Source organism: Pelobates fuscus, chromosome 6 (assembly GCF_036172605.1).
Source record: "Pelobates fuscus isolate aPelFus1 chromosome 6, aPelFus1.pri, whole genome shotgun sequence".
NCBI classification, from domain to species: Eukaryota; Metazoa; Chordata; class Amphibia; order Anura; family Pelobatidae; genus Pelobates; species Pelobates fuscus.
Window position 1 is genome coordinate 170,797,139 of NC_086322.1, and position 25,126 is coordinate 170,822,264.

The 25,126-nt window shown below is 46.0% G+C and overlaps 1 protein-coding gene across 1 annotated transcript in view; it reads right to left on the reverse strand.

Annotated features, from left to right (window-relative positions):
- The window catches only part of ZNF827 (zinc finger protein 827), a 307,211-nt gene that overhangs the window by 116,106 nt on the left and 165,979 nt on the right, over nucleotides 1-25,126 (reverse strand). Inside the window, exon 5 of the mRNA XM_063458482.1 lies at nucleotides 11,411-11,644. Within this exon, the coding sequence (XP_063314552.1) occupies nucleotides 11,411-11,644 (234 nt within the window). The remainder of the gene's footprint in view (nucleotides 1-11,410; nucleotides 11,645-25,126) is intronic.

The window sequence follows — 25,126 nt, forward strand, 5'->3', positions numbered from 1 at the left end:
TGTTTATGTGGTGGATGATGTATGTGGTTGTGTAGTGGATGATGTGTATTTGTGTAGTGGATGCAGTTTGTGTGTTTATGTAGTGGTTGATGTGTATGGTTGTGTAGTGGATGATGTGTGTGGATGATGTGTGTGGTTGTGTAGTGGATAATGTGTAGTGGATGATGTGTGTGGTTGTGTAGTGGATGATGTGTGTGGTTGTGTAGTGGATGATGTGTAGTGGATGATGTGTGTGGTTGTGTAGTGGATGATGTGTATGGTTGTGTAGTGGATGATGTGTATGGTTGTGTAGTGGATGATGTGTGTGGTTGTGTAGTGGATGATGTGTAGTGGATGATGTATGTGGTTGTGTAGTGGATGCAGTTTGTGTGTTTATGTAGTGGATGATGTGTATGGTTGTGTAGTGGATGATGTGTATGGTTGTGTAGTGGATGATGTGTATGGTTGTGTAGTGGATGATGTGTGTGGTTGTGTAGTGGATGATGTGTGTGGTTGTGTAGTGGATAATGTGTAGTGGATGATGTGTGTGGTTGTGTAGTGGATGATGTGTAGTGGATGATGTGTGTGGTTGTGTAGTGGATGATGTGTATGGTTGTGTAGTGGATGATGTGTATGGTTGTGTAGTGGATGATGTGTGTGGTTGTGTAGTGGATGATGTGTAGTGGATGCTGTGTGTGGTTGTGTAGTGGATGATGTGTGTGGTTGTGTAGTGGATGATGTGTGTGGTTGTGTAGTGGATGATGTGTGTGGTTGTGTAGTGGATGATGTGTGTGGTTGTGCAGTGGATGATGTGTGTGGTTGTGCAGTGGATGATGTGTGTGGTTGTGTAGTGATGTGTGTGGTTGTGTAGTGGATGATGTGTGTGGTTGTGTAGTGGATGATGTGTGTGGTTGTGTAGTGGATGCATTTTGTATGTTTGATGTATCTGTGTGGTGGATGTGTGACAAATGCTGCTGTTGAGTTTTTATTTATTTATTTTCTTTTTTTTTTTTTTATTATTTCCCCCTCCCTGCCTTTTACCTGTAGCCAGGGAGGGGGACAGAAGATTCCCTGGTGGTCCGGTGGCTCAGCTTTATGGGCCAGCATACAGGGGGCGAGCAGACATCTTCCCCCTCCTGCAGCCAGTGCTCTTTAACGAGCCCAGCATGCATTGCGTGCCGCTGAGCGTTGTCACGGCAACCCGCGGCAACGCTTTACTGCTGTGGCTCGCGAGACCCGGAGGGGGAAGGTTAGTGTGTCCTGGGCCCTGCTTGGAAGCCAGCAGGGCCCGCAGAGGCATATATATATAGCGGTACTCGCTATATATATATGTACAATGAAGGGCTGGGGGCCCGGGCATGCAGAGGATTACCTGTGCAGTCCGGGCCCCCTGGCGGCGGGCCCCCCTCCCGGCCGGGCCCTCGGACCATGTCCGAAGTGCCCGACCGGTCAGTCCGCCCCTGTATACCATTAATCATTAACTAATGTGGACACTATAGTCACAAGAACAAATACAAGTAATGTAGTGTTTCTGGTGTCTATAGCCTGTCCCTGCAGGCATTTTAATGTAAACAAGTGTTTACATTGATGCTTAGAGACACCTTCAGTGGCAGTCACTCAGACGGCCTCTAGAGGTGCTTCCTGGCATTTTACTGTGTGTAGGCATGAGCCTCCCAATGCTTTCCCATGGGAAAGCATTGGATTGGCTAAAATCATCACTTCTGAGTAAAATTTAACCCTATTTAGGGGAGATAAGGTAGGACTGGCCAACTAAATAGTGTTTAACACTATAGGGTCAGGAATACTAGTTTGTACCGTGACCATAAAATTTTTGCTATTGTTCCCTTGATGGCTTTATTACATATTTTTTAGGGATGTGCATGGGCAAAAACTTTGGTTAGAAAATTCGGGTAAGTAATAAAATGTGTATGCTTCGGCAATTCAGACCAATGGCATTCGGTTCGGCACTTCGGAAATTTGGACCCTAATTCTAACCTAAACCCTGACCCCAAACTTAACCCTAACCACTTGTTTTGCCACTTTTCAGAAATCTGAATCACTTAGGAACTTCGGCAATTCGAATGTCCGAACTGCTTAAAAATTCATCCAAATGTACATTCGGAACGAAATGAATTGCACATGTCTAATCTTTATAAATCTTTATAAAATATACCGTATATACTCGAGTATAAGACGAGTTTTTCAGCACATTTTTTGTGCTAAAAAACACTCACTCGTCTTATACTCGAGTCAGTTGTCTGTATTATGGCAATTTACATTGCCATAATACAGACAAGGACCGGGGGCTGTCAGGAAGCTGTAACTTACCTTCACCGCAGCTCCTGTCAGCTCCCTTCTCTCTCCTCCGTCCGTGCAGCTCCCAGGTCAGCTTCCTCTGCAACTCTCGCGAGAGCCGCGGGGTCAGAGCGTTGCCACGGGTTACCGTGGCAACGCTCCGCACGGCCGCGAGAGTTGCACTGCACTGCACTGCACTCATACACACACTGCACTGCATTCATTATATACACACACTGTAAATAAATATTCAGTTAACATAACTTTTTTAGGATCTAATTTTATTTAAAAATTTACCAGTAGCTGCTGCATTTTCCACCCTAGTCTTATACTCGAGTCAATAAGTTTTCCCAGTTTTTTGGGGTAAAATTAGGGGCCTCGGCTTATATTCGGGTCGGCTTATACTCGAGTATATACGGTACATAGTTATCAGTAAGTGACCTAAAATAAACTGAAAAGGCCCATTCCATAACCACACATCCAAAAGTGAAGTGTCCCTTTTCAGAGAAAACAAATGTTTTAATCTCAATCTTATTCATTAGCACAATCCCCTCCTCCTCCTTCATCCCCCTCTCCCCCTCCACCCCCCAAAAAAACAGTTTCTAGTCCTGGTCTTTTTGCTTAAGTAATATATGGTGTTTGCCTTCTTCCAACCTAGAGATATAGATGAATAGCTTTTAAAATAAAGCACCAACACATTCTGGTTTTATTAATAGTTTTAACAAGATCGCAGATTTTGCTCTGCTAATCCCCACACTTTATCACGGGGATATCATTGCATATATTTTCAAGAGAAGTCACTGTCAAGGTAGCATGTTTTCTGCTGAAAATTGTCCTGTAGCAAATGTTATAAATATCTGGTATTCCTCCAGTTAACGTAAATTAAAAATCTGCCCACTAAGTGATGTACTCTTGTATGACAACTATTTTTGTTTCTAAAGTTCTTTTAAAATATCAAATTTATAGCCAACAGATTCAACAAAAGACCATGCTAATTCAGACCATCTATTTCATGTCCTATTCTGTATACTTTATTTAATGTACAGTGCTATTCAGTCTTGATACACTTTATAAATAAATGAGAATAAAAATATCATCTTATCTAGTGCATTATCTGCTTCACAGGAGAAAAATTAAGATTTCATTATTTTCAGAAATGTCCCATCACCCAATCATTCTTTGAATATATTAATAACTTTGCTAGATCAATATCAATGTCACTCCCAGAACTGACTCTACTCCAGAAAACACAATATTTGTAATTCTGCTATCAGGCCAAACTGAAAGTTGAATCCTTTATCAAATCAACCAGAAAATCAATTCAGTAATGAATTACTCTAGATCCACAATCTCAAAAAATATCTAAAGAAGAAAAAAAAAAAAAAAATCTCTTTTCCATATTTCACAAGGATTGGTTGGTGAAAAAGCTAAATTCTGGCTCTTGTTTACAAATCTCTACACAATATTGCTTCAACCTACCTATCCTCCCTAATACACAAGAATGTCCCGTCTAGATCCCTATGCTCTGCTTAAGACCTATGTCTATCCTCGTACTCCCACCTCTGATGCCCAACTTCAAGACTCCTCTAGGGCTGCACCGTTCCTATGGAACTCCATATTGATGTACCTTTTCTTGAAACCTTCAACGGAAAGAGCATTTGATGCAAATTATGATGGGAAGTACAGTTGTACGAAATTATTCAACCCCCCATTCAAAATCATGTTTATTGTCATAATGTTTTAGCTATTTGCAAGTAACAAAGCACACAAAAGCAACTGGAAATGCAACAAGACAATGATCCCAAGCCTACCTCAAATTCCACCGAGGCTTGGTTGCAGAAGAAGTCCTGGCAAATTATACAGTGCATATCATAGTTACCTGACTTGAACCCCATAGAAAATCTCTGGTGGGATTCGAAGAAGGCAGCTGCAACATGCAAACCCAAGAACATTACTTAACTGAGTCTATTGCTCATGAGCAATGGGCTAAGATTCCTCTGGAACGTTGCCAGAAGCTGGTGTCTGGCTATACATCTCGTTTGCAGCAGGTTATAACAGCAAAAGAGTGCTCTACTGAGTACTAAAGATGATTGCCATGAAGGGGTTGAATATTTTTATTTCAGACTGCAGAAGTCATTATAAGCATTTAATTCATTTTCAGTTAAATTTGGGGAAATCACTTAAAGCATTTATTGCGTTGAGCTTTTCCAATTGCTTTTGTTTGATTTGTTCATTTGTGCAATCAGCTTAAAGTCTGTATATTTGGAAAAAACAAAATTCCATTGGGGGTCTATGTGTCATAGTTTTATTCGGTGAATCACATCATAAAGTGGTCTTTACAAACAATCATAATAAATCGAATGTGGTGAAACACCGTAACTAGGGAATCTAAAATATAACTTGTATTAGATATCAATTAAAATTATCTAACTTAGGGATATAGATAAGAAATCCTACTTAGCTGGCTGGAGGATTGAGATAATACACCAAATGTAGTAGAGTATCTTGTTCTTCAAATAATAAATATATATAAATCCAAAGATACGTACCAGAGTAAGGTCAGCTCTGGCCAGCCCCCTTCTCACACCTCAGATTTAATAATGCGATCCATTTATTTTTCAAACACCTTGACACCTCATACAGCATTGAATCCATTCATATTATCCCCCTTCTTCACTTTCATTAATTACTTGGATTCCATTTATCAAAGTCTATTCCATATGAGTTATTTTGCCAATCTGATTCGCTTTTCAAAGATGGCCGCCCCACCCTTCTCATTTTGGACACGTTACTGTCCGATCACTACATTTCCCATAACACCCAAAATACCCCAATCATTAGAATCTCTCATCTATTATTGCGGTTTTACTAATCATTATATGTTTCACAAACCAATACATTTCCACTTTGCGATGTATTCCTTTTTACAGTCATAATTTCGGAATATATTTATTTTGTATATATATCATAAAATATCAAAACTTAGTATAATATTACCTTTTATCAAGGTCCACAAGTTTCAGTGATATTTAAAAAAAAAAACAAAAAAAAAAAACAACAAGTCTTATTTGTATTGAATTTCGTGTAAAAATGTTTTTTTAAATAAAAAAATAATAATAAATCAAAAAAATCATGTGACCGCAGTCACATGAACTGTGACGTCATTTTGGCGCCAAAATTAAAACATTTTGGAGGTCAGACAGAGGAGGGAGATAGGTGCTGGGAGCTTTGCACTGTGCTGGATTCAAGAGGGGCGGAGCCTGACCAGCATCCTGATCACACGCATGGCTGCAGAGCTCCTGCAGCTACATCTTAAAAACTGCCAAAAGACAAGCAAAAACGACTCCCATCACCCCGAGACAAACCTGCCTGAGCTCGGTATGCTCCACTGAACACGGAGATATCCGTCTCGGGAGAATCGGTCCACAAAATTCAAGGATGCAGGAATGCGGCCTACAGGCGTGGGAGCAGGGGAGAGGCGGCCGATCTCCCCGTCCTCTCGTCAACAGCACCGGTGGCATGATGTTCCCCCCCCCCCAGATCGGTGGGGGTTATCCCGATCCAAACCTGGTCGCCCAGGAGACAAGCGACGAACCCGTACAGCAGGCTGATAAGGCCAACACCTAAGGCACCACGAGACTGCTTGGGCCCAAACAAAATGGCGACACGGCAGCGGCAAGCTACTAACCACGCACTAACTAAACCTCCTAAACTAACGCAGGAGTTTTATGAGCGGATCAGCTCTATACTCTGGACGAAGCTTCATGCCCAGCGGAGACCTTTTCTGGTGGCAATTAAAGCTGTGGCGGCTTGGATTCGCCCGGCACTGGGGCGCCGTCTGGGCGGATGCCCCTCACGTACCTCCAATGAACCGGCACAATGAAAAGCAGTAACAGGTACCCGGGGCACCGGCACAAGCGCCCCGATGCCAAGGGGAAGTTCTCACCAGCATATCCCACCTGCCCACTCCTCAGGAGCCCCAACCACCCTCCTTAAACCGAGCGCTTCTCCCTCCTCACCAGCATGTAACAGCAACCGCGACGCTGACCGGGAGACAGAGAGGCTGGATACCGGTGTGCGACACGGGTGGAAATCCCCTCCGCGGCCCACTGAGGTGCTGATTCCGAAAGACCCACAGCAAGGGGCCCGACGCAGCCTGAAGGAAGGCATAGGATGAAGGGACTTTACAACAACTGGGACTACTCAGTCTACAGGGCGGCATGCCACCCAAGACCCCAGATCACAGCGAAAATATTATTATTACTCGTAACTGATCTATCTGCTATTTAACCTAACCTGTACCTAGCCTGTACTAATGTCCTTATATAGCACGTAGTTAGCAAGTCAGCCCTTACTTAATGCACAACCCCTATGGCAAAGGCCTCACAATAGCAACTTACGATATATCTTGAACGTTTATTCTTCTGTGCACCTGTAATAATGTTATACTCTTATAATTTTTAGTCCATAAGCCTGTTACTTAGCCTTGTTGAACGACAGGAGCATTATCTAGCGATGCATACTTAATACGCATGTGCTGCAGGGGATGGATTTATACGCTGAGGCTAACATAACATTCATTTAATCTATACCTAGCCAGACTAGAGCTTTGCCTGCCATTTAGCTAAACAGCTTCGGTTATATATAGTGCAGCCTGGAACATTGGACGTAAATAAACATGCACAGTTTAGTACACATTATGAGTTTAACCGAATATTAGCTGGGGACACTCCAGTGCCTAGAAAGGGGTAGTGTAGAGTGCATCACGGGTTAACTCACTGCTTTGCCTCTCCTGTAGTCAGGTAAAAAACATAACGCTGAAAACCCCATGCTATTGTGTGCAAAATTGCAGTACTCCGAATCTATGTCTCTCCTATGTCTCTACCTGCTAATGTTGTACAGCTAGTTATTATTCAGTTTAAACATCCAAGTAATTGTATTGTTTAACTACTTAATCTCATTACTTTTGTTTCTCAACCAAGCTTGTATCATTCTGTTTACATGACTGTTTCACAAAAAAAAAAACCCATGGCAATCTTTCTTTGAGGTGCATTGCTTGATATTATCAACTCATGTTACCCCACAATGCCCCCTCTTTCTCGTTTGTACCCCATAACGCATATGCCATAATAAAAGAAAGATTTACAAAAAAAAAAAAATTCAAACATTTTATGTCATTAAGTTTCCTATATAAACCCAAGCTGCCAGGTATATGTTTTATCTCACTTGAAGAAGTCTAATAGGGCAAAACGCGTTGTGATTTTACCATCATTTGTTTAAAAAAAAAGTATGATTTTTAGACTTCCTATTTACTTTGGGGCAGTCTTTTATACTTTTATTTTTTATTTTCTTTGTACCTGGCGCAACCTATTTCCTATACACATCAGGTCCATCCTCAAAAGTATCCTAGGTGGGGATTTTTCCACCCACGCTGTTACCATAGAGCGGTTTGTCTGCTCTCAAAATTGTAAGTACATTTCATTTTACGATTACATATTTGCAAATATGGAGAGCACTATGGGCCTTCTTTTTCTTTAATTGCAAATAAACTACACTACAACTACCGTCTGAGGGATATCCTACAAGTGGGCAGTTGAAATACCACTGTAAGCTGTTTTACCGAGAGCTGGTTATAGCTCTGAAAAACATGAGTTGTCAATTTTTGGTTATATGTTGTCTATAGTCCATTGACTTACAATACTGCACTATTGGTCTCCTATTTTCTCTTTTGCATATGCCATTGATGTGTGAAACCACTCCGGAGACATCTTATTCAACATTTAAAGACTTTTAAAACCTCAAAAGGAATTTTTTATCTTTTACTTGGTACCTTTTTTTTTATTACTTACCACAATAGTGTATTTATTTTGATGCTACCTGTATCCTTTGTTCTGTTTGTTCGATTTATCCTTTAAGGTTTTGAGGGTTACCTTCCTATTCAGGTATGCAGCCCCCTTGTGATCAGTTATTGTAGCGCTGTTCCACACTTGCTTTTTGTGTTCTATACCATTAAGCATATTTAGCTTGTTTTATGGTTTTCTTTTCCGTATTGTATTGGCTGTAAAAACTATATGTACTGGTCTATATTGAAACTTACATCTATATCTACAGCAGCACATCTATAAAAATCATGGTATCAATTTATAGTGTTGGGCTCTATACTCCTTTCATGATGTTTAGAATGAAACCACATGGCGATCACATAGGATGAGAGGAACCGCTGTGTATATAGCCAGTAGTGTATAGAGCCCCCCTCCCCCCTCCACTTCCTCTTATCTAGAACTCCTTTCCTTATACTTGGGGATTTCAATATCGCAATCAACAACCCTAACTGCACTGATGCCTCTTGTCTGTTCTCTGTAACCTCCACCTTTGGCCTTACACAATGGTCCAGGTTAGCAACCCATACAGCGGGAAATACTCTTGATCTCGCCTTCACCAATCTCTGTACCGCCTCTAATCTCTCCAATATTCCTATTCCTCTATCTGACCACCATCTGCTGACTTTTGACATCGGCATACCCAAGGCCCAATTGACACCACCATCTGAACATCAATCTCACAGAAACTTCCAATGTCTTGACCTAGAGCATTTCTCCACTAATCTCCAACTCTCCTTTTACCTATCTCAAACCTCACCTGTCCTAGCTCTGCAACCTCCTTATACAATTTCACCCTCCTTTCTCAACTAGACATCAAGGCACCTCCTACATTTAAATGCAGCAAGCGCCCCCAACAACAACCATGGCACACCAAGCTGGCTCGATACCTCCAAAAATGCTCCAGAACTGCTGAACGCTGTTGGAGAAAGTCTCACTGTGCGTCTGACTTTATCCACTATAAATTTATGCTGCGCTCATACAGCTTGGCTCTATCCTCGGCAAAAGTAAATTACTTCAATAACCTAATAACCACACTCTCTCGCGAACCCAAACAACTCTTTCACAAATTTTACTCTCTTCTTCGCCCTATTGTTCCTCCTCCACCTATTAACTTGACCGCCTGAGACTTTGCAACTCACTTCACTGACAAGATCTCTACAGTCAGGGAATAGATCTCTCATATTTCTTCTTCCCCTTACAATACTTCCCCTAACCTCACTCCCTCTACTGTTCTATGTTCATTCTCACCCGCTATAGCGGAAGAGGTTTCTGCTCTGCTCCAGTCCTCCTGCCCCACCACCTGCTCCCTAGATCCGATTCCCTGGCATCTCATCCGTACTCTGTCTTCTTTTCTTTCTCTACCTCTCACAAAAATTCTCATTCTCTCTCTCCTCTGGCATATTTCCATCGCCCTTCCAACATGCAAGTGTAACCCCAATTCTAAAGAAGCCCAACCTTGACCCCAACTCCCTGTCCAACTACTGTCCTATCTCGCTACTGCCTTTTGCGTCCAAGATCCTTGAAAGAGTTGTGAATGCGAGATTGACAGACTTCCTCAAGTCTAGACCCGCTTCAGTCTGGTTTCCGCGCTAAGCACTCTGTGGAAAAAACGGCACTGACCAAAGTATCCAATGATCTACTCGCTGCTAAATCTCATGGTTACTACTCTATCCTAATTATCCTTGATCTTTCTGCAGCTTCTGACACTGCTGATCATCAACAGCTTCTATTCATCCTACGTAATATCGGTCTACAAGATATTGCTCTCTCCTGGTGCTCCTCCTACCTCTCTCAGCGCTCTTTCAGTGTTTCTTTCTCTTGCTCTGCTTCTTCTCCCCAACTCCTCTCTGTTGGTGTTCCCCAAGGTTTAGTCCTTGGTCCCCTACTGTTCTCTATCTATACTGCCTCCTTGGTAAACTCATTAGCTCCTTTGGCTTCCAATATCATTTCTATGCAGATGACACGCAAATCTACCTGTCCTCTCCTGATCTCTCCCTGTCCCTCTTGACTAGTGTCTCTTACTGCCTCTCTGCTATTTCTAACTGGATGGCTGCCCACTTCCTTAAACTCAACTTGACCAAAACTGAAATTCTGGTCTTTCCTCCCTCAAGTGTTGCTACTCCTGTGTCTGTCTCCCTCCAAGTCAACGGAGCCAACATCAGCTCCACCATGCAGGCTCGCTTCCTAGGTGTTCTCTTTGACTCTGACCTCTCCTTCACACCTCATGTTCAGTCTATCGCCAAATCCTGCCGCTTCCATCTCAAAACCTTGCACGCATCCAACCCTACTTAACGCCAGATGCGACTAAGGTGCTGGTCCATTCCACGGTCCTTTCTCGCCTTGACTACTGTAATCCGCTCCTCAGTGGTCTTACGTGCTCCCAACTTGCCGCGTTACAGTCCACAATGAATGTGACGGCCAGGCTGATCTTCCTGTCCGCCAGCACCTCCCACGCCTCACCATTCTGTCAGTCCCTACATTGGCTTCCTGTAAGATATAGGGCTCAATTTAAAATTCTGGTTCTTGCTTTTAAATCTCTACATAATGCTGCTCCCACCTTTCTATCCTCCCTAATACCCAAGTATGTTCCGTTAAGGCCCTTACGCTCTGCTGAAGACTTACGTCTCTCTTCTGTCCGTACTCCCACCTCTGATGCTCGCTTTCAAGACTTCTTGAGGGCTGCACCATTCCTGGGGAACTCAGTTCCCTCCTCCGTTAGATGCTCACCCAGTCTCCACTCCTTCAAAAAAATCATTAAAAATCCACTTCTTCATAAAAGCGTATCAATTAAACTGTTATTAGCTCCCGACTGAGGAGTTGATTCCCAACTGTCATTAGTCTAATACTATCCTTAGCTTTTGTGTCACTTTACCCCACTCCCTCTAGCATGTAAGCTCATTGAGCAGGGCCCTCAACCCCTGTGTTCCTGTATGTCCAACTTGTCTGGTTACAACTGCAAGTTTGTTCGTCCACCCACTGTAAAGCGCTGCAGAATTTGTCGGCGTTATATAAATAATAACATAATAATAATAGTACCTATAACACACCATGTTACTGTATAAAAAAAAGAGAGATCAGCAGCTGAACAGATTACTTATTCAATATAAGCGCTGCAAAACTTTAAGAGACCTAACGGCTACCTCTAAACATGGTTTGTTTTTAATATGTCAGTGTAAATGGTAAAGTAAAGAAATAATGAGGGATCCTATATATTGTGCAATTCAGTTGAGCTTTCATAGTCTACAGTCACTTACCTGAAAGTTTCATTAGAAGCTCAGATGCTGCTTTGACAGAAATATCCTGTGTAAGTAGACTAGGCTGCGTCTCCGTTGATTTGTATTCTCCATCGGGGGTGCTGGAGAGTTGTGCCTCAGGTTCCTGTTTAAAGTTATATCCAGACTGTGGAGACAGGGAGCTTGTAGCTTCTTCGTGAATAGGCTCTTCTTTTACTTTAACAGTAAGGGTTAAAGGGTCCTTCTGATTTGCAGCTGGGAAAAAAACAGATCAAAATAAAAACCAAACCAGTAAAAAAAACAATACTGCATCCAAGCAGAAAAAGGTGGATGACTTTTAAATACAGTAGTAATATTCTCCAATGCAAATATGGTACTTTGTTATTTGATATAAAGCCTTGAACCTTTGAGCTGGATTTTATAACAAGGGATAAACTTGCGGACAAAGCTGCTTTTGAGTGGGGCAAGTTCCAGCCCTGCGTCCAGAAGCCTTGCGGGGGTGAGGGCCATAATTGTTTTGGGATCCCACAGGGTTCCTAGGCTTTAGGCAGCATGCTCAGAATGCTATGAGGGAGCTACAAAGCTCTCACACTCATTAAAGGGACACTGTAGGCACCCAAACCACTTCAGTTAATTGAAGAGGTCTGGGTGCTGTGTCCCTTTTGCACTTCGTGACGCAATGTAAAACATTGCAGTTCCAGAGAATTGCAATGTTTACATTGCAGCTCTAGGTCTGCACTCAGTGTCTGTCTACCAGACAGCCACTGGGGCGCTTCCGGAATAGAAATGGACTTTCGGTCCGTTATCGGACGCTGGACATCCTCATGCTCTGCAGAAGGACCTCCAGCGTCAAATTTTTTCCCCATAGGAAAGCAGTGAATAATTGCCATGCATGCGCATTAGGATTCCCTTGAGGAGCGTGGGCGGAGTCTGACCCAGCGCTGGGGGACATCACCGCTGGATTCAGGTAAGTGGCTGAAGGGGTTTTGACCCTTTCAGCCCCGCGGGAGAGAGGGGAAGGAGTAACGAAGTGACGGAGGGAGGGACCTAGGAAACTTATGGTACCAGGAAATGGCTTTGTTTTCCTGGCACTATAGGATCCCTTTAAGCCCCTAAAGTGCTAATAAGTTGATCGAAGGAAGTGGGTGCTGTGATACCCGAGATCTGTTGGAGAGCAGCCTGGACCCTGACAACCCTGTTCCTTCTTCCTATGCAGGAGAAGGAAGGAGATTACAGTGTGTAAGTCTGTGTATGAGTGGCAGCAATCTGTGTATGATTGTTAGCATGTGTCTAATTGTCAGTGTGTGTCTAAGTATTAGTATGTGAGTCTATGTATGTATTCCAGTGTGAGTTTGTGTTTGTATGTCTGTGTAAGCATGTTTATGTGTGAGTTTGAATGTTAGTTTGTGTCTGCATATTAATTGCTATCTATTTATGCATGTTAACATGGGTCTATGTATGCATTCTTGTGATTAATGTGTGTGTGAATATGTTGCTAATAAGGTTGTGGGCATGTGCAAGTGACTAGTTAAATACCAGAATATGTCAATGTGGCTAATTACATCTGTGAGCATCAGTGATTGATGTTGCAAGTTTTTCTTGCCCAGTGCCCTGCAAATGGTAAGGGCGGCCCTGCTTACAGGTAGATTTCTTCCATACCAGACATAAACTGCTGCACAGTAGGATTTTATGGATACATAATTTATCCCCTATAACAGTTCCACTCATCACTTAACACATAAACACATAAACAGTAGTCACACCATAGCAGAGGTTTATGGGACAACTAGTTATTCCTTGCTTGATTAGAACTGCTGTGTAAACCATTCTATGCCATACCATGGCTGGCATTTTACATATATAACCTGGCTACCCGTTTAGTGTCGCATCAGGCTGTGGTAGAACCCTCCCACAGCAGGATAAAACTCTTATCCCATAAACCCATACATAAGAAGTGTATCCCTAAGTTCCACTCAAATGCTCCTAGAAGTTTACACATCACTTAATAAAATACTCCAAGCACCATAACCACTACAGATCACTGTAGTGGTCACAATGCCAGAAGTGCCCTGCCACCCCAACACTGTAAGTGGCCAAACTGTTTTAGAAGGGTTTGACATCTTACCTGGTGTCCACCAGAGGCCACTCTCTGCATACACTACTGACGATGGAGAGACAGAAGCTCTCTATCTGAGCTAAGCACTGCAGTCAGTAGAGCGAATTGAAGCTCCTGCTGAAGAACTTCTGGTTCTCCATCATTAGAATTGTTTTTGCACAACTCAATAGCTAACTAAAAGTATTGTTTATTTTTTGTTTTAAATATTTTTATTGTTTTCACAATATAAATGCGGGTTTCAAGTATAATACGGTTGAAGCGGGTAGTCGCCTACGCAGAGGCGTGCATGTTAAGGTTTCAGTTAACATGGGGCAAGCATATTGCGGATTTGTCTGAATATCACGTAATCGCCTACGCAGAGGCGTATGAGTCATTGTAGGCAAGTATTCACAAATATTGAGTTTACATAAGCTTTGCGGAGTTGGACATCAAAAACAAGAACATGCTGTAATGAGCTAGTATAATAAAGGGAGCGCGTTACAAAACTATTGAACTATTAACTGTGTACACATTATAGGTACATGTATCGAACAGATTTGTGAAATAATAGAGCTAGAGATTGCCCACGCAGGGGTTTAAGCCTTGGTTGAGAACAGTATAAACATTCGGTTGCCTGCGTAGAGGTCCTTTTAACGTAACATTTTAATATACATTGTATTGAACATTACATTGCAAACGTGGTGTGTGTAGGGCGGGCCGGTGTCCCATTAACGGTCCGGTAAAATTCGCTTGAGCGGATTTGTCGGTTGTGGCCTGCGCAGAGACCTTTCAAATCCATTTTATAGTGTGCATCAGTTAGCATTATAGCATGTACAAACGTATATCTGTGGAGTGCTGGTGGGCCGTTAAAGTGTAAGCTGATATCTTAGGGCAGATCTATCATGTATCGGCACTTAGAAGCAGAACTATTTATTGGTTACTACATCAACTTTTGTTTTGCGTCTTAACCGTCATAGGAGTAGCCTATGTCAGGTATCCAGTTCGTGTCATACGGTCGTCGCGCGTTCCAGGTGTGTGTTGTGTATCAGCTCCTAAATAGGCTTTGCGTTAGGGTATACTTCCTGAGGAGAGGTATATCGGTTAAGTGTTGCTGGCAAGGGGCATAATGGTGTGTGGTCTGGTCTGTAGCGACCCTCAGGGTGTTTCCCTGTGCACGTCCGTACCTATAGTAGTGTCGGGTGCAGTCCCTCTGTATGTTGCGTGTGGGAACATATCTGTCGGGGTGTGTTAGCCCCCATTGTCGCCGTACTTCGTGGTATCCCTATGGTGGAGTACGTGTGTGTTTGATCATTTGTGTTGTATTCTCCGTTGCGTGTGCGTCTCATGTGTGGTGTACGTTGTATGGTTTTCATTCATTTCTGTGTCGGCTATGTCTCCCTGCTCTCTCTGGGTGGGATGTCTATCCTCATAGTTCTGTGTCGCGTATATCTGTTGTCTAATCCGCTATGGTCTAGTGCCGGAATATAGTGTTTCCTCTGTCGTGTGTGGCGTCGCAGATGCGGCCCCTGTTGGTGTCTGGTGATGTGGGTTGATCTGTTGGTGTAGTCTGAGCGTGTGTGGTTAGTGGTCTTTCGTGTCTGCGTGGATGTGTCTTGCTTGTCTGGTCGTGTGGTCTCCTGAGTGGTTTGTCTGGCACTTTTGGTGTCTTAAGCCCTTGTATTTTCCTTACCCCGTCGTGTCCCTTTTGTCGTGGTCGACTTGTGTCCTGTGTGTCCCAATGTTGGGCTTGGTGCGGCGGTGGACTAAGTGTGTGGTCCTGTGTGGTGTGACATCTGTTTCCCACCTGCGTGGGGGTTATACGTCTAGTCAGCCCTATATGCAGATGTGGTCTGGCAAGATGTTCTGAGTGTGGTGTGAGGGCGTCGTCGTGACTGTGGGTGTCGTGGCTGCCTCGGTCTGCTGTGGCGAGGTGGCGCCTGTGCGTGGGGCTGGGTATGGCGTGTCTGGTGTTCCATGGCCCTCCCCCTGTCCCCCGCCCGGCCTGCTGCGTCGCGCCGTCGTCCGTCCGCCTCTTGTGTTTCTCCAGTTCTCTTCCTTCTGCCACCCGTTATGGTGTGGTTAAATGGCGTCTGAGGGAGTCTGACGTGGTTAGTCTTGTCCAATGGAACCAGCGTGTGGTGTGGCGGTCCCTGAGGTTCGGTGTTTCAGCTTTCATGTCCTCAAATGACCTTGTGGCCTCCACCTCCTCAATCCATCTCGATAGTGGGGGCGTGGTGGTCTGTTTCCAGAAGATGGGGATGGTCATCTTAGCGGCATTCAGGAGTCGGGGGATAATTGATCTCTTGTATGTGTGCGCTGCCATGGTGGTGTGGTGCAGGAGGAAGGCAGCTGGGGACTGTGGCAGGAGTTCTTCCGTGACCTCGTGTATTATTGTCCGAATTCTTTCCCAGAACGGTCTGATACGGGTGCACGACCACCAGATGTGGATAAACGTACCTGCTTCTTCCCCGCATCGCCAGCATATGTCTTGGAGTTCTGGGTTCCTGGCGTGGAGTGCCGTCGGTGTCAGGTACCATCTGGTAAAGATCTTGTACGAGTTTTCTTGGCATCGTGCCGAGCTCGGCGTCTTCTGTATCAGGGTGATGCTCTTGTTCCAGTCCGCATCCGTCATAATTTCTTCGAGGTCCTCCTCCCATTTTCTGATGCATGGTGGTGCGAGCAAGTATCTGCTCGTGGTTAAGAAAGTGTAGATTTGTGAGATGGCTCGTGGTGGGTCCTTGTCCTGCGTGCAGAGAAGTTCAAATTGTGTTAAGTCTCTCAAAAGGGAGGGCTTTTGCGGAATGGATCTGGCATATTGAGCAATTTGCGTTTTCGCTAGGGCGTGAGCGAATGTGTGCGGCCTGTCCGGGTATAGTTCTCCCAGTGTCCGGATGCCGAATGGTCGGTGGAGAACATCCTTTATGCGCGGTATCGCGTTGTTTCCTACTGGGCCTGGTGCTGGGCCGTAGTCTCCGGCCGGGAAATCCGGGTTGCCTTTCAGGGGTAGGAGTGGGCCCGGGTCTGTAGTCAGATATTGTTTTGTGCCCTGCCCATGCCATACTTGCATGGTTGCTGCCACGAATGGGTTGGTGATGTGTTTGTTCCTATATGCCGTCTTGGTGATCCATGGTAGGGTTCTGAGGTCACATCTGGTGATATCCGCTTCTAGTCGCGTCCACTGTTTGGTGCCGCTGGCCACCGACCAGCTGATGACCCTGGTGATGTGCGCCGCGTGGTAGTACTTTTCGAAGTCTGGGAGAGCCAGGCCCCCTTTAAGCTTGGGCAAGATCAGTTGGGTGTGTGCTATGCGTGGGGATTTACCCTTCCAGATAAAGGAGCGGATCTCCGTCTTGAGCGCAGAGAAAAACGTTTGTGGAACCTTGATCGGCACTGTTTGGAATATGAAGAGTAGTTTCGGTAGTAGCGTCATTTTCACCGCGTTCACTCTGCCCAGCCAGGATATGTAGTATGAACCCCATCTCTGCAGTTCCTCCGTCGCCTTTCTCAGTATCGGGAGATAATTATGGGTGTACAGATCCGTTGGGTTGGGTGTAAGCCATATCCCCAGGTATTTCATGCGTTGGTCACACCAGCGATATGAGTGTTGTCCCTGAATCATGCGCTTAAGCGTTTGGCTGGCGGTCAAATTTAATATCTCCGATTTCGTGTAATTGATTCTGAGGTTCGAGATGCTGCTATATAGGTCGAATTCTGCCTGTATTGCTCGTAGGGATAGTTCCGGGTCTGTGACCACGAATAGCATGTCATCCGCGTAGGCCAGAGTTTTGTGGTGTACGGTACCGACTGTCAGTCCCCGGATGTCTGCGTTGTGTCTAATCCTGCTTAGGAAGGGCTCCAGAGTCAGTGCAAAGAGTATGGGCGAGAGCGGGCAACCCTGCCTGGTTCCGTTGTGGATCTGAAACGGGTCCGTCAGTGCGCCATTGATTCGAATACGCGCCGTTGGGTCGGTGTATAGCGTCTGTACCCAGGTCATATAATTTGGCCCAATGCCGAGGAAGCGGAGTGTTTCAAACATCAGGTCCCAGTCCACCCTGTCGAACGCTTTCTCAGCGTCAGTGGACAGGAGTAGGGTTGGGGTCCTCTGCGTTTTCGCGTGCGCTATGAGGTTCAGGGCTCTGATGGTGTTGTCCCTCACCTCCCTGCCTGGTATGAAACCCGTTTGATCCGGGTGAATTACGGCTGGTAGTAGCGGTGCCAGGCGCATTGCCAGTATACTCGCCAGAAGTTTGAGGTCCGTATTCAGCACAGAAATCGGGCGGTAGCTCGGGCATAGTGTCCGGTCCTTGTCCTCCTTTGGGAGAAGGGTGATGTTCGCCGAGGTGAATTGGGTCGTTGGCGTGGCCCCAGCTTGGATCGAGTTCAGTGCTGCCAAGAGCTTTGGCGTTAGGTCCCCTGCAAAGGTTTTGTAATATTGGAGGGGTAGGCCGTCTGGTCCCGGTGCTCTGCCAGTTTTTGCTTTTTTTATGGCGTGCGCTAATTCCTCTTGGGTTATGGGGGTCTCCAGTGCTTCCTGGTCCACCTCATTTACTCCCGGTATATCCGCCGTGTCCAAGTATCTGCGGATGGCCTCTAGTTTCTGGGGCCTCGGTAGCTCCGGGGGGGTGGGGCGGAGACAGTATAAATCTTGATAGTACGCATGGAATGCAGCTGAAATCCGTTCCGGTAGGTGGTGGAGTTGTTGTTGTGCGTCTTTGATCTTCGGGATGTATAGGTGGTTCCTGCGTTGCTTCAGGAGGTTTGCTAACAGTCTCCCGCATTTGTCACCGTGTTCGTGTATCATATGTTTGTAGTGTTGGTATGAGCGTTGGATTGCGCGGTTCAGGTGTGCGGTGAGTTGGTTTCGTTTGGATAACAGTTCCCCGTAGATTGTCGCGTCCAGGGTGCGTTTGTGTCTGGCCTCCAGTGTCCCGATTTCTGTGCTGAGTTCTTGTATCGCCTGTATCGCCCTTTTCTTGCGTGTCGCACATATCCCGATGAGTCTGCCTCGAATGACTGTTTTGTGTGCTTCCCAACATGTCAGTGGGGTAACGTCATCGGTTTCGTTGTCTTCGAAGTACTCCTGGACGTGTTGTCGGATCTGGTCTACGATCGCGATGTCTGACAGTATTGATTCATTCAATCGCCACGACATTTGTCTGGGTTTGTGGAGTGGTGATTTTAGTTGTATGCGGATTGGACTGTGGTCCGACCAAGTCATCGGTAAGATTTCCGCGGTGTTGAGCAGGATTAGGTTGCGGTGAGGTACCAGGAAATAGTCCAGTCTTGTGTAGGTCGAGTGGGTTGTGGAGTAAAACGTATAGTTCCGGGCGGACGGGTGCAATGCTCGCCAGCAATCCGCCAGCTGGTGGTGATGTAGGAGGCGGAGTGTGTTGGCATGTCTGTTGTGTGGTATGTTTCCCTGCAAGGATGAGGAGTCTTGGTCTTGATGTAGTGCTAAGTTGAGATCCCCACCTATGATCAGGGTGCCTTCCGCGAATTTCATCAACGTATTCAATGTATTGCGTAGGAAGTGATATTGTTTCGTATTCGGGGCGTATACATTAGCGAACGTATACGTTTGGTCTAAAATTGTGCCTTTCGTGAAGATGTATCTACCCTGCTTGCATCTCACAGTGGTGTGTTCCTCGTATGGGATTCGTCGGGAGAAGAGGATGCAGACTCCCTGTGAGCGTCTGTTCGGGTTGTGGCTGAAATAACCTGTTGGGAAGTTGCGGTCTCTTAAGGCTGGTGCTCTTCCTTCTTGGAAGTGTGTTTCCTGGAGGAATGCTATCGATGCTCTGTAGTGTTTCAGGTCCCGTAGTAGTCTTGAGCGTTTCTCTCTGACATTCAGGCCGCGGACATTATAAGAGACTATGTATAGGTCCTCTTTGGCGAAGCCGCCGGATCTCGGCGTCGGCATCATCCGGGCGGGATCTAGGGGGCAGGGTGGGTTGACCGTGTGCGTGTGTGTGCGTGTGTGTGTTACTCGGTGCCTTCGGTTGTGCGCCTGGGCTCGGGGTGTGGTTGTATAGGTATTTGCTGTCTAATGAGTCTCTAGTGCGTGTGTATAGGTCATTGGACAAGCGTCCCGGTTGTGCGGCTTCTAGGCCACACCCAGTGGTGTGTCTGTGCCGGTGTCGGGAGTGGTTCGTCCCCTGCGAAGTGGGGACTTCTATGTCCTATGCCTGTGGGGGAGTCGGGCTATACGTCTGAGTGGGTTCGGACCGCCACTCAGCGTCTGCCGGTTCCGTGTAGGCGTGAATGTGGTAACGTGTACGGTATGTGGTACGTAGTCACCTGTCTCCTTAGTGGCTGTGTGGTTGGTGCAGCCGTTCCGTCCTCTCTTTGGGGCGTATGTGGGTCAGTGTGCATGGATCATGCTAATTATAGCGTGTCATGATTCTTTGTCGGTCTAGTGCCATGGGCTGTGGTGGTGTCGCTAGGCTCCCGTGTCTAGTCTCGGGCGGGGCCTCTGCTCGTGAGTTCCTGGTATGGTGCATGTGGGAGGGTTGTGACTGCGTGGCCAGTGGGGCGGGGTGTATTCCCGTCAGCGTGATCCGCATGTAGCGTCGTGTAGGCGGGTTTTCAGGGTGATGTGCCTGTATTGTGTGGGCCAGTGTTGGCATCAGTCCTCTCGTCGGTCATGTGGGCATGGGGGGAGCGGATGTCCTGTGTGTCTAGGAGTGGGTCCCCGTGTGTCCTACTCTCCCGGTTATGCAATATTGGTGCCCTCTCTATGTTACCGTGTCTCTGCCGCCATAGTGACGTCGACGCTGCTGGTCGCGGCAAGGGCCGTTATATGGTTAAGCGAGTGTGTCGTGTATTGCATCGTGTGGCCCAAGTAGCGGGTTGGGTCTCTCAGTCCCCCCGTGGTCTTGTCGCTGGTATGTCACCATGGGGGCTGCCCCCCGGGTCCCCTCCTTTTCCTGGTGCCTGTGGTGGTGCCCCACGTTGTCCGTTGTAGGTCTCGTCTCGTCTCCACCCGCTGTCCACTTCTACCCTTGCCCTTTTCGTCTGTCATCTAGTCGCCCGACCCCAGCCTTCCCCCCTCTTGTTTCATTTCCGCGTATCCTTTCCTCCCCCCTCCCTACCCCCCCCCCCCATTGCCTGACCCTCTCCCCCTCCCCCCATACCTCGCTCCCCCCTGCTTCCTCATTAGGAGATGCGAAGTAGTGATAGGGGGTGGGAGAGGGGTGCGAGCTTCAGAATACAGGTGGCAATCAGGGTGTACATATGATACAGCTTCCGGTCTTCTGCGGGGTACATTGCTTAGTAAAATTAACATATTTAGTGTGGAGCCTACGACAGACCGGGAGCTGCTAAGGGTACAAAACAGTGTAGATGGTCCGAAGTATGGTGGGCAGTAGTGGTAGGCCTAGGAGTCTAAACATTGGCTCGAGAGTATAGGCTGGCTTGGTGTTGCCTGAGGGTCACGTGTTATCCCGCCGTCTCGGGTATAGGACAATGACCCTCAGGGCCCCATCTAATGGCATATCTTAGTGGGGCTGGGTAATTGAGCACCTGGCTCAGAACTGGGTGTGGTGGGAGCCTCTTTTTGCCCGTGGCTCAGACCTCTATTGGGTGACTGTCTGACCCCTGCCTCTGTCGGCATGCCCAGGTGTGTCTCTGCGTGTGGTTCCCTGTATGATTTCCCGTATCACCATTCCAGCAGTTCGCAGTTTCAGTGCGTCCGTCTGGCCTGAGCACTGCCGGTGTTGTCGCCGGGCCCCGTACCCCACCCCATATGTCCTGAGATAAACCCCCCCCCCAGATCTGCTAGTGCGGGGTGGCTTACCGCCTCGTGAGTCACTTGCGTGAGGTAGTCCCCATGTGGCTTGGTGTGATGCATTCCAGTGTCCCCGTGCCCCCTTCCCCCACCCAAACTTGCGCCCATATGGCTGGTGACTGTGCATGTGTCTCCCCATGTATTACTCACGGTTTACCAGTTCCTCTTTGCTGTCAGCTAGTGCTAGAGGTCCCGTCGCTCCAAGTGACACTCAGTGTTCCTGCTCGCGCCGCGCCGGGCCTGGGTTCCAGTCCCTGCGGTGTTGTTGCTGGGGCCTTTGGGGACCTTGGTCAGGTCTGCGTTGTAGTTGTGGTCCCTGCGGAGGCTGAAGAAAAGATTGTGCCAGCCAATTGGGCACCTGGAGCGGCGGGAGGCCCAGGGCGCGGAGGAAATTTGGGAGGTCTTCTGGTCTCCTCACCACTAGTTGGTCCGGGCCTTGCCTGGCTGAGATGGAGAATGGGTAGCCCCATCTGTATGGGATTCCAGCCTGTTGCAGGGCAGACGTTACTGGGCGTAGGGCTCTCCTGGCCTGTAGGGTGTACCGGGATAAATCTTGGTAAATTGATATGTTTTGGTTTTCAAAGCGGATGGTCCCCATGCGGCGGGCTGTGCGCAGTACGTCTTCCTTCAATTGGTAATTTTCCAGGCAGCATACTATGTCCCGGGGTTGTTCTTCCGGTGGTGGCATGGGCCGCAGTGCCCTGTGTGCCCTGACTATGCCCAGCCTGGGTAGTTGTTGGCCCCCCAGTACCTGGGTGAACAGTCTAGTCAGTACTTCTGGTATGCGTTCAGCCGGTCCCCCTTCTCTCATCCCCCGGATCCGCAGGTTCATCCTGCGGCCCCGGTTGTCCAGGTCATCAATCCACGTGGTGAGATTGGCAGTGTCTGCTTCTTGGTTGGCTACGGCAGAATTAGTCTGCTCCAGGTCCGTGCGGAGTGATCTGGACTCGGACTCAGCCACCGCCATGCGGGCTTCTACATGTGTCAGGTCGGCACGGAGCTGAGCAACCTCTTCCCTCACCACGCGGCCCAGGCGGTCGGAGAGGGCTTCAAAATCTGCTTTAGTGAGCAGGTTTGGGAGTATAGCCTTCCACTCACTCTCTTGTGGGGGCTGGGGTTCCGACTGGATTGACGGCACCGGTGACAGCCTGGCCGGCGTAGAGGGGAAGGAATCTAGGTCCTGGCTTGCGGCCTCCCCCTCCCGCTGCGGTGATCGGGTGCGACTTGCGGCCTGGAGGTAAGAGCGTATGGATTGCTCCCCCTCGCGTCCCGAGGGCCTCGGGGTGCCGTTGGGGTCTGTCTGCTTCTTTGTGCGACCCATTTCGATTGTGTGGACGGGCTGGGTGCGTGTGTGTATGCGGATTGAATGCGGGCGCCACGAGGAGCTCTTGTGTTAGGCGTCCATCTTCTTCGGCCGCCGGACACGCCCCCCTTGTTTATTTTTTGAAAGCAGTATTTGTTTTATTTTTTCGAAATGAACATAACCTTTTTTTATCACAAAGTATTACTTTACTGAGAGGGTAGTGGATGCATGGCATATCCTTCCAGCTGATGTTTTAGAGGTTAACACAGTAAAGGAGTTTAATGTGTGGGATAGACATAAGGCTATCCTAACTATAAAATAAGGTCAGGGACTAATGAAAGTATTTAGAAAAATGGGCAGACTAGATGGGCCGAGTGGTTCTTATGTGCCGTCTCATTCTATGTTTCTATGCCGGCCAGGCTTCAGATTACATTAAGGGAACACTATAGGAGTTAGGAATACAAATGTGTATTCCTAATGCTATAGTACCCTGGTGGCTGTTTAGGTCCCTGCCCTCCTCCCCACTAAAAAAAGCTGTTGTACTTACCTTAACTCCCTCGCAGTGGTGCTTTGTGCGCTGCCATCCTGCCTCCTTGCCTGAGATCTTTGAAATTAATGATTTCAGACAATTTAACGCTTTCTCATAGGAAAGTATTGAGAAGCTAGTGTGCATGCAAAGCAAAACGCTATTCTGTGCTGTGCCAATCAGATGGTCTATGTGAGACCAAAGTTTTACTTTGCTATTTGGTGAAAGCACCTCAGTGTTAATTTTGGGGGCATATTTCAATTTAGTTTTTAGCCATAGTCTTTTTACTAAAAGGCCATTTTAGTTTTAGTCTAGTTTTAGTCAAATAAATCTCAAAATTGTTAGTCGACAAAAATTAACACTGGTTACAGCCACTAAAGGCATTTAAATCATGTAATGACAAAATTGCTACAGAACCTCAATGTTTTCACCTATAGAGTTAGAATAGAGGGAGACATAGAACCCAGAACACTTCATTGAGATTAAGTGATTTGGTGGGTATAATGTCCCATTAACCTCTGTTATGCTGTACTCCGGTAACTTATCAGCAGTTAACCCACTGTTAGATACACACTTCACACTTGTGGACCTTTGGCATCTTCTATTTTCCCACCAGTCATAAAGTAGGGGTGTATGGTGGTACAGGCATGCCTCTAATCAAAAGTCACACATAGCTCCACAGGACAGCTGCTATGTGTCTCATTAAGAATCCATTCATGAACACCATTGCTCTGAATATGGCTGTTTATGTCACTCACTCACATATTATGGTACACAGAAATATATACTTTATGGGGGAACGCACAAAATATGTTTATCTACATTTCAGATTTAAAGGAGCACCTCTAGACAGATGATGTGAAATAATTTATTTAAAACAGTAATATTTATTACCTATACAGTGAATTGTAGTAACATGAAAACCACATTTTCAAATGTAGGCCATAATAATGCCAAACCCACCCCCAGTGCTGTCAGACAATCACTGCCACACACAATTGTACAGATAAGAAAGGAAGTCCACTACAGTAGGGAGACTGGGATTCAGGTGCCAGGAGATCCCCAGATTTTGTCAGACTGCTTGAAAGCAAAGAAGATTGCACTCAAAAACCAAGTGTACTATAACCACTACAGTGAGCTGTAGTAAGTAGGGTATTTAGTCTTAGGAATCCCCCTTTAAATAGTTAATTGTCTCACTGTACCAAGTTTAAATAGCATATATACCAAAATTAAATGTGTTGAAAGCCAGCACAAAGGAAAAATTCACTTAGACAAATAAATAAGTTGATAACACCCATCAATACTGTACAATGAATGCAGGTTAAGAGGTGAAGGGTAATATAAGGAATTATTTTAACACAGTTGAACTTCACACGTTAACAAACTCACACATTAGCATGGTGGAACTCTGTTTTATAGCTATCCATTTAACATCCATTCATCTGCAATGTATCCATTCAAAGCTTGTTAAACATTGTTTTGTTAACCTGATCCAAATAATATTTATGGAATTAGCTAGTAGACATATTATTTAAAGAGACATCACAATAGCATTAGACACACGTTGTATGTTAAAAAAAAAAAAAAAAAAAAAAAAGCAAATGTTTTATCCCAGACCATTTGGAAGCAATCTTCTTTTTTTTTTTTTTTTTTCGTTTTAAATATTTCAAACTGTACCTGCCGTATTTCATCGTTACCAATTTTTCCTTTATGGCTGGTATATTAGTCATCATAAATATTTGCTGGTTCGTCCCTATCACTTCTATTATATTTCCTTGCTTATTTAAGCTTTATAAACTTTATTTATTCTCTTTCTATTGGTATTCCTTAAAACATATCTCCTTACCATATAGACAAAATGGGCGGGGGGAGAACCCAGCAAACAGAACAAAACAAAAAGAAAAGATTCACGCATTCGTATCTTCATTCACACTATTCTTTCACTCAGTCGTATTTGCTGCTTATTGTGAGGCGTATTGACTGTTTCGGACTTATCTCTATAGGGCTTATAAATCGCTTACAATAAT